Raw genomic sequence first — 9,280 nt, forward strand, 5'->3', positions numbered from 1 at the left:
TTGTTCTTACTTACTGGTAGGATTTTTATTCTATAGGCAATGGGGGCCATTGAAGATTTTTAAGTAAGAGTACTAATCACCTATGCATTTGGCATTTTGAAAAAATAGATGAGGTGCATGAGCCAGAAACATAGACTTAGGAGACTAAACTATATCCTGTGCAATAAATGGTAAGGACCCATACCAAGGTTACTACAGTGAGGATGGAGAAAAGAAATTGGAAGGCGGAGACAACAGAATTCAGTACTGAAGTGAACAGTTGGATGTGAAGGCTAGAAAAGTGAAATAAAGAATGTCTAGGTACATTGTATCTGGCAAATGGGCATGTGATGTTGTTCTTTACCTTGATATTTAATGAGAGAGAGGTACAGAACAGAGTTGCAGTCTGGGATATGCTGAGTTTCAGGTCTCTGGGACATCAAAGTATAAAATCAGTATGTGTATATATGTATATTTTAACAGGCAGGTTGTCAAAAGATCTCCCAGATGTGATGTGAGAGAGCACTCTCCCAAGTGAGCAAGTGACACTACAGCCAGGATCAGAATCCTAGAAGAATATCTATATCCAAATTATGAATAGAAAAAGAAACATAAAGGAATGTGAAGAGGGACCTTCCAAGACAGAGATGAAATCAGGAGATTCCATGGTCTTAGAAACCAAGGAAGGGCTTTTTAAAAAGAAGCTATTAGTAACCACAATTAGTACTAAAATGACAAATAGCATTAAATATCTGAAAGGTATCCATTGGCTTTAGAATTTAAGATGTTACTGAAGAGCCAGGGGTGTGCTTAGTAATAGAGGACATGCTTAGCATTTCAGGACCTGGGTTTGATCCCCAACCAACCCACCAGCCGGGATTGAAGGGGTTGAGGGGAGGAAAGAAGTTACTAGTGACATTTGCAGAAATGGCTTCATGCAGCCAACAAGCCAAAAACCATATTACTATGAGTTGAGGTGTGGATAGTAGAAAAGGAGATATAGTATTATGAATAGATTTGCCTTTGTGGATTACTCTACATTACAATACTACCAATATTTGAATCTGAACAAAGGATTTGGAACAGTAGTAAGAAAAGAGATGTGTAGAAAAGGTTTTTGGTTTTTGTGGTTTTGTTTGGTTTTGCCAGATAAGGGAATTGTTTGGTTTTAATGATGTGAGAGGGAGTTGAAGGGAATGAGAATAAAGTTTAAGTATTAGGAATAAAAGAATGCCCATTTAAAGTATTCAAAGAAAGATAGAAAAGCTGGGTGTAACAGTGTACACCTGTTATTTCAATGACTTGGCAGGCTGAAGCAGGAAGATTGTAAGTTTGAGGCCAGCCTCAGCAATTTAGCAAGGCCCTAAGCAACTTAGCAAAACTCAGTCTCAAAATAAAACATAAAAAGGTCTGTGGATGTAGCTCAGTGGTAAAGCACTCCTGGGTTCAATCACCAGTACCAAAATATTAAAAAAATTTTTTAAAGAAGGAAAACTCTCACACAATTATGTTGATTAGAGGCAGGAAGTAATGGAATTCCACATTGGTGGTTTCTGTTAGTGATTAAAAAGAGAAGCTCATCTAATTGAAGTAATTATGGTATCTTGGATTATCAACAACTTGAGCTCTTTATTAAATGAATAAGGAAAATACTAAAAAAGTATGCCAAATATTTTTTTCTTTAATTTTTTCTCTTTTTGCCTCAATGAATATATTTATTTTTATAATCAGGGGAAAAATGCTTAATTTACATATCTTTGGTAGAGTTGATATGGAAAGTAGAAACTGGTAAACATGGTTTTGACCAGCCATGAGAAACTATTAGGATGTCCTTTCGTCTTATTGCAGGTAAATTTAAGGAAACCACTTATTAACTTGTTAGTCCCTTCGAAAATAATGTGTACATTTAGAAAACATCTTTTGAGTTTGAATGTCTGGTTTTGATTTCTGACCCTATGCTAACTGTGTGAATCCAAGCAAAAAGCATTCTTTCCAATCCACTCCTCTCATGTAAAATAAGAACATTCTGTAGATGGGATTGTCTTTAATAAGTATAATTATTTCATTACCTTATCTTTTGCCAAATAAACTAAGCTTTTCCAAAAAACATATTTTTTAAAATTTCATTCTTGTATGTGTAGAGTCATCATGTCAAAAAAAAAAAACTGTCAGCTCTTTATACATTTTTCTTTTTTCTGTTTCCTGTGGGAAATATTTTCTTGATCTGCCTGAAGAAAACTTTTAATCACAGCCATCAACTGGTATCAGCAGTTATCAACAGGAAATGAACTTTAGACAGAGTTCTTCAGTTTGGGTTTCAACTTATTTCCAAGGTCAAGCTTCAAAAAGATTAAATATGATTACCTTATTACTCTTTCAAAAGAATGTATAACTATAACCAAGTAACAAGTATTATGCAATAAAATTAATATTAAAAAATTCTCTTTTGACATCTCAGAAAGTGAACACACAAATGGGAAGCTACATATATATGAAGTATATAAATATAAAGTATATAAAATATAAAAAATCTAGACAGCAAAAATAATTTATACTTATGAATATGTTGGTATAACAATATTAATAATATGTAATAATGTGATGTGTATAATATTTATATAATATATGTGAGTATTTATAAAGCACTCCCACAGCTACCAATAGAAATACATATTAGTACTTTGGGTTTTTGTTTTTATTTGGTTTTGGTTTGGTTTTTTTTGGTTGTTGTTTTTATATTTTGCTTTTTGTTTTTGTGTTTTGTTTGAGTTGCTAGGTATCAAACCCAGGGCCTCATACGTGCTAGGTAAGCACTCTACTACTGAGCTACATTACCAGCCCTAGTAATCTTATTTTAAAGTTTCTTTGGAATCAGTTCCTCTTTGGAGAATAATAAAATGTTTGGACAAACAATAAATTGGAGGTCAAAAAGACTAGAAGAAATAACATTGGTATAGTTAGTTGATTGAGAATATAAAAGTTAGCCAGACGAAGTGGCTCATGCTTGTAATATCACCTCCTCAGGAGCCTGAGGTAGGAAGATCACAAGTTCAAGGCCAGCCTAGGCAACTTGTCTCAAAAAATGAAAAAAGGGCAGTGAGTGTTGCTCAGTAGTAGAATTCTTGCCTGTAGGGCCCTGGATTCAATCCCCAGCCTAAACAAATGATAACAGAAAGAGAATATAAAATTATATGATTTGTTAAGTTTCTTTGATGTATAGTTATGATTCTCAACCAAAGTTTTATTCCCCAAGTTGAATACAATGATAACAGAAAGCAAGAGAAGTGTGAGAACTCTGAAAGAGGAAGTTCAAAAGCTGGATGATCTTTACCAACAAAAAGTTAAGGTAAGAACTTGGCCGATTTGTTCAAGTTAGCCAAAACTGTGTCATGATTGACTTACCATATAGTCTAACATTAAAACTGAAATCTTTATGTTTGATTGTCTTCTTAAAATTTGTTGTAAATCATTTATTCTGTCCTTTAAAGGACTTTTTTCTGGATTCAGGTTATTTCAGCATAGAACGTATCTGGTATTTTATACTTGCATATGTGATTCAGTATTCTTACAAGACAAAAACATATTTTAAACATATGTCTTCTACCTCTTTATAGAGATTCAGTGTTATATACTCGTAAACTTGAGCACCAGTAAAGTCTTATTGTATGTATAATTGCCTATCAAGAGTCATTGTGTTGCTGGGTGGGATTAGAAAACAAAAACTAGTCATTGCATGCCCATAATCCCAACTGCTTCAGAAGCTAAGGTTGAAGAATGGCAACTTTAAAGCCAGCCTCAGCAACTTAACCCGACCCTGTTTCAAAATAAAAAGGATTGAGGATGAAAACTATTTTCATGAAATCTAGAAGGCAGATAAAATATTAAGATTAATTCTTAATTACTTTATATGTCACCCCCTGACCAGCATTTTACTTAGAGAAGTATTCAAATGACCCTGTTCATTACCACTTAGACAATTTACGTGAAATTTTGATCTATACCATTACTAATGCTAGCCAAGTATCAGGAATTGAAAACTTTTTTCTTATTCTGTATATTTGGAACCCATGCGTTTTGTTTGTTTGTTTGTTTTTTATTGTTGTTGTTTTGGGGTTTTTTTTAAGTAGTATCAAAATTTTAGAAAATTTACCACAAAATATGATCTATATGTGAGATATTTAATAATAAGTTTTGTTTTATCATGTATTCTCCATGACAGTGCTTAAGTTTATTCTCTGAAGCACTTAAATGAAAGACTTTAGGATACATACTTTATCTTCAAAAACCTAGAAATTGTATTTGGGCTTCTTTGTGCACAGTTAATGCCATTGTGAAATAATGACCTAAAAAATTCAGGTTTGTAGAAAAAAAGTGTCAAAATAAAATAGTCAGACTTGAAAATTCCGAATTAAAGCTATATAGACCTCTTGAAAAAGTCACATCTGTGTTATATTTATAATACAAAATTCCCAATGGGAATGAAAGTGGTAAGCATCCTGAGAATATAAATGATGCAATCTGGATTGTTTTAAAATGCTTTGTGTACTTTTTTAAATCTACCTTGAATATATGGAATATGAATATCAAAAACATGTAACCATGACTTTATCCTAATAGGAAGCTGAGGAAGAGGATGAAAAATTGGCCAATGAGCTTGAGTCCTTGGAGAAACACAAGCACCAGCTGGAAAGTGCTGTTAATGAGGGCCTCAGTGAAGCTATGAATGAGTTAGATGCTGTTCAGCGGGAGTACGTTCATCTCGCCAAGATTTATTTGTTTATTAGTTGCTTGTAATTTCTATAAATCTATATCTAATTTTTTCCTTTAATTCCTATTATAAAGTTATTTGTGGTGGAGAGAGTGGTGAATAGAACTTAAGCAGAACAACTTAAAACGTTAGATACATTCTTCTACTGTTATAGTTATTGCCTGAAAGAAATGATTCATTTTAAATTTAATTGATTAGTGAATTTTAATCCCTGAAAACAAAATAACATTTTTTTAAAATATTTATTTTTTTTTTAGTTGTAGTTAGACACAATACTTTTATTGCATTCATTTATTTTTATGTGGTGCTGAGGATCGAACCTAGGTCCCCTACACATGCTAGGCAAGTGCTCTACCACTGAGCCCAATCCCACCTCCACAAAATAACATTTTAAATCAATTCAAATAAATTTGACTACTTGATAGTGAATTTTAATAAGCCCCACTAAACTTCTTTTTTTAAATTTCCTAGAAATTATATGGATTATATAGTAAAATGTGATTATATTATAAATTACAGAGTCATTGTGTTGTAATACAACTTATACTTTGCTAATAATTGCCATGCTGTGCAAAATAATGCAGTAAAAATTATAGGACCTTTAGGAAAATTGGTATTAGGCACAAGACTCAAAAACTACATCAGATGAGCAAATAATGGCGATCTAATAAAAACTTTTAGCATAACTATACACATGTTAAATACTCAAGAAATATGCAAATGCACAATAAACATGGGATCTTTCACCTTAAAAAGACATGCAATTTGCTTTGAGAAATGGGCATTCAGAGGGTTGTAGCCTCTTGAGTTGTTATGAGGAGGTAGAAGGAGATTTATCTGATATGGAATGGAAAATTTTATAACACTGGTTGTGGATGCATGTCATGATCACATTTGAACTGAGAGAGTACACATCTGAGGTATGTGCTTGTGTATATTTTGTGTGTACCTTCATGTCTGGATACAGCTGGGTGCAGTTTTCTACATTCAACCAATGTTTCTCAAGGAGAAAATTGGCATTAGCCAGCACAAATTTGCATTATTCTCATATCACTACCAGATTTTTGAAATTAATTGAAAGTTACATAGGAAGAATTTTAGCCAAACTATGTATTAACTATAAAAATGTTGCATTCTTTCTTTGAAGAATATTCTGCTTTTTTGTGATTATATTGTACAACCTATATAAAAATCAACATACTAAATAATTAATCCATAATATTCTGTGTACATTGGTATGAATATATACATTTTTCAAGTCTTATATGGCCCTCAAATAACTAAAAGACATCTCACATTGAGGTTGTAAGGACAATACTTGAGAAAGTGACACATCTTCATTTCTTTATTTGTAGTCTAGGGATAAAATACACAGCAGAGGTTTATTTGATCTCTATTTTGTTTTGAATTTGAATTCCTAAAGGTAAGATTTCTACTCCCTTCTTTGCAATTTTCTGTCTTAAAAGTATTGTGTTATAATCCCTTTGGAGACTTAGGTAAGCTCATTTAGGGCTGGGGATGAAGCTCAGTGGTAGAGCACTTGCCTAACATGCACAATTCCCTGCATTCCATCCCCAAAGCCACAAGATAATAATAACCACCTCTTACTCCACAGCTTTCTTTGATAAAGCATGCAGTTTTGGTGCTTTTTGGTTTTGTTAGCTTACAAAGCATCTTTGAAAAATATTACTTCTGTTTTAATGGTTGATAGCTAGAACTAAATGAATTACATGTATAGTAAGCATTACAGACTAATCACAGCTTGGTTTTATTGACTATGAAAATAGGAGGTGAGCCAACTAGACCTGATATATTAGTTATTTTCTAGACAACTTTAAAAAATGTTTTTATTCTTCAGGTACCAACTAGTTGTGCAGACTACAACTGAAGAAAGACGAAAAGTCAGAAATAACTTGCAGCGTCTTTTAGAAATGATTGCTACACATGTAGGGTCTATTGAGGTAAGTGTGAAATTCTTTAAAACTTTAATGTATTTCTGCTCTGTCTTTATAGGAATTAATATAGTTAATTTCATTTATATGGAAAATATCTTAGTAAAAATTTGTCAGAAAAAATCTGTCTAATGTGTGACCAGGGGATATAAGAGAATGTTTCTGCACTTTATAAAGTAATCTGTTTTGTTCACTTAAATGACATACAATAATATTTTTATATCAACAATCTATAATGGTATTGCACCGGGCCATGTTCAACTTAACAAAAACATATTAGAACATAACTATGCACCCTGGTTTTATTTTTTTTTAATAACTTTATTTTATTTATTTATTTTTGTATGTGTGCTGATGGTTGAACCCAGTACCTCCTATGTGATAGGTGAGCACTCTACCTCTAGGGCACTGTATTGAGTTGAATAGTGCCTCCCAGAATTCTTGTCTTACCAGGATTTCAGAATATAACATTATTAGGAAGTAGGGTCTTTGCACAGGTAATTGGTTGAAATCATATTGGATTAGCACAGGCCTTAAATCCACTATCTGATATCCTTATATGAAATCCATGTGAAACAGAGGTAGAGATTAGAGTGAGTGATGCAGCTGTAAGCTAAAGAGCACCAAGAATTTCCTGGAACTGCCAGAAACAGAAGCAGCAACAAAGGATTCTCCCCTGTATCCTTCAGAGAGCACCATCCTGCTTACATCTTGATCTCAGACTTATGAGAGAATAAATGTCTGTTATTTTAAGCCACCTAGTTTGTGGTGATTTTTTTTTTTATGGTATCATTCATAATAGCAAAAAAAAAAAAAACAAATAACATGGTATGCTACTCTCTTATGTTTGTTGTAACTAATTATCACCAACTTAATTAATAGCTTAAAATAATACATGTTCATTACCTTATAGTTAGGGAGGTTAGAAGTCTAATGTGGGTTCACAGAGCTGTAGCCCTTCAAGGGCTTTAGGGTAGAATCCATTTCTTTCCCTTTTCCAACTTCTAGAGTCCCTTACAGTCCTTGGCTTGTAGTTCCTTCTTCTATCTTCAAAGCCAGCAGCAGGGTAGATTTCTCCTCTCTACCCTCTTCTGTTTTCTTCTCTTTCTGACTCTGATACAACTAATTCCCTCTTATAAAGACCTTGTGGTTACATTGGGCCTACCCAGATAATGCAGAATAATCACCTTTTCTTGAGATTCTTAGCTTTAAGAAAGAAAATTAAAAAATTTTAATTGAATCTGTAAAGTTCCTTTACCATACACAATAGCATAGCCACAGGTTCCTGGAATTAAGGCATGATCAGCTCTGGGGAGATCATTGTTTTCAGCCTGCTATATCTGGAAATGAACAAAAATTCACTAATAGTAAATTCACTAATAGAAAGAAAGATAAGAAAATATTGATACAGTCATATTTAAATGCTATGCAGCACTATATGAATAATCTATAGCTAGTACATCTGTGCACTAACATAAGTGATCTTAAAATACTGAGTGAAAAACATGTCATAGAATATTATAATTAATAATTTTCAATAAGCACAAAGGTTGAAACCAGCACCCACTAAACCAAGATAGTCATGCATTGTATAATGACAGAAACACATTCATAGAAATGTTTTTAGGCAATTTTGTTCTTTTCTGCACATCATATAAATCCCTACACAAACTAAGATGTAATTAGGAAATTTATAATCTTATGGAACCACCATTATGTGTATACTACATCATTGTCCAAAACATTATGTGGTACATAACAACCTATTAGAGATACATATATAACTCCCTATGTGGTAAAAGTATAAAGAAAATCAAAACATTCAGGCAAGTAGTATCTCTGGGGAAGAAAAGAGGGGATCTCATTAAGAAAGAACACAGGGCCAACATGGTAGATACAAGAATATTCCTTTTATTTCTATTGTTAACAACTATTTCACTCTTGTTTGTAAATTTCACACTTTGAACAAATTAATGTTTCTACATTAACAATTTCTAATTGTTTCTACTAGAAACATCTTGAGGAGCAGATTACTAAAGTCGATAGAGAATATGAAGAATGCATGTCTGAAGATCTCTTGAAAAATATTAGAGAGATTACAGAAAAATATAAGAAGAATGCTGCTGTACTTAAGGCTTCTGGTGAATGAAGATCAAGTGCTGATTATCTTTTATAAAAATAGTTTGTTAACTGAAAATATGTAAAACCTGAAATTATGATAATTTGTTGATCATTTTTAGATGAAATAGCTGAGTTTTATATGTACCTATAGTTAATAAAACTACATTTGTACAGTGTTTTTTCTCACATTTCTTTGCCTAACTTCAATTGGTGAGAAGATAGGTAGTGTGGTCTAAATCAGAAATTAGCCAAGTACTGTGTGAACCACATCAGACACAGCCATTCATTTACATGTTGTCTGACTGTTTTCCCACTATAATGGCAGAGTTGAGTATATATACAACAGAGACCTTGTGACCTCCAAAGCCAGAAATGTTGACTCTAAAGTCCCTTATAGGAAAAGATTACTGACCACTTTTATAAAATATACATGGTTAGTATTGCCTAATTTTGAAACTTG

General features: G+C 32.7%; 1 protein-coding gene across 1 annotated transcript in view; it reads left to right on the plus strand.

Moving 5' to 3' along the window:
• Ndc80 (NDC80 kinetochore complex component) overlaps nucleotides 1–8,996 on the plus strand; it is a 39,167-nt gene extending 30,171 nt beyond the window's left edge. Inside the window, exons 14-17 of the mRNA XM_005337121.4 lie at nucleotides 3,233–3,325; nucleotides 4,597–4,727; nucleotides 6,606–6,708; nucleotides 8,711–8,996. Coding sequence (XP_005337178.1) covers nucleotides 3,233–3,325; nucleotides 4,597–4,727; nucleotides 6,606–6,708; nucleotides 8,711–8,848 — 465 coding nt within the window. The 3' untranslated portion in view covers nucleotides 8,849–8,996. The remainder of the gene's footprint in view (nucleotides 1–3,232; nucleotides 3,326–4,596; nucleotides 4,728–6,605; nucleotides 6,709–8,710) is intronic.
• Nucleotides 8,997–9,280: the final 284 nt, after the last annotated feature.

The sequence above is a fragment of the Ictidomys tridecemlineatus genome, chromosome 13, assembly GCF_052094955.1.
Source record: "Ictidomys tridecemlineatus isolate mIctTri1 chromosome 13, mIctTri1.hap1, whole genome shotgun sequence".
Taxonomy (NCBI): Eukaryota; Metazoa; Chordata; class Mammalia; order Rodentia; family Sciuridae; genus Ictidomys; species Ictidomys tridecemlineatus.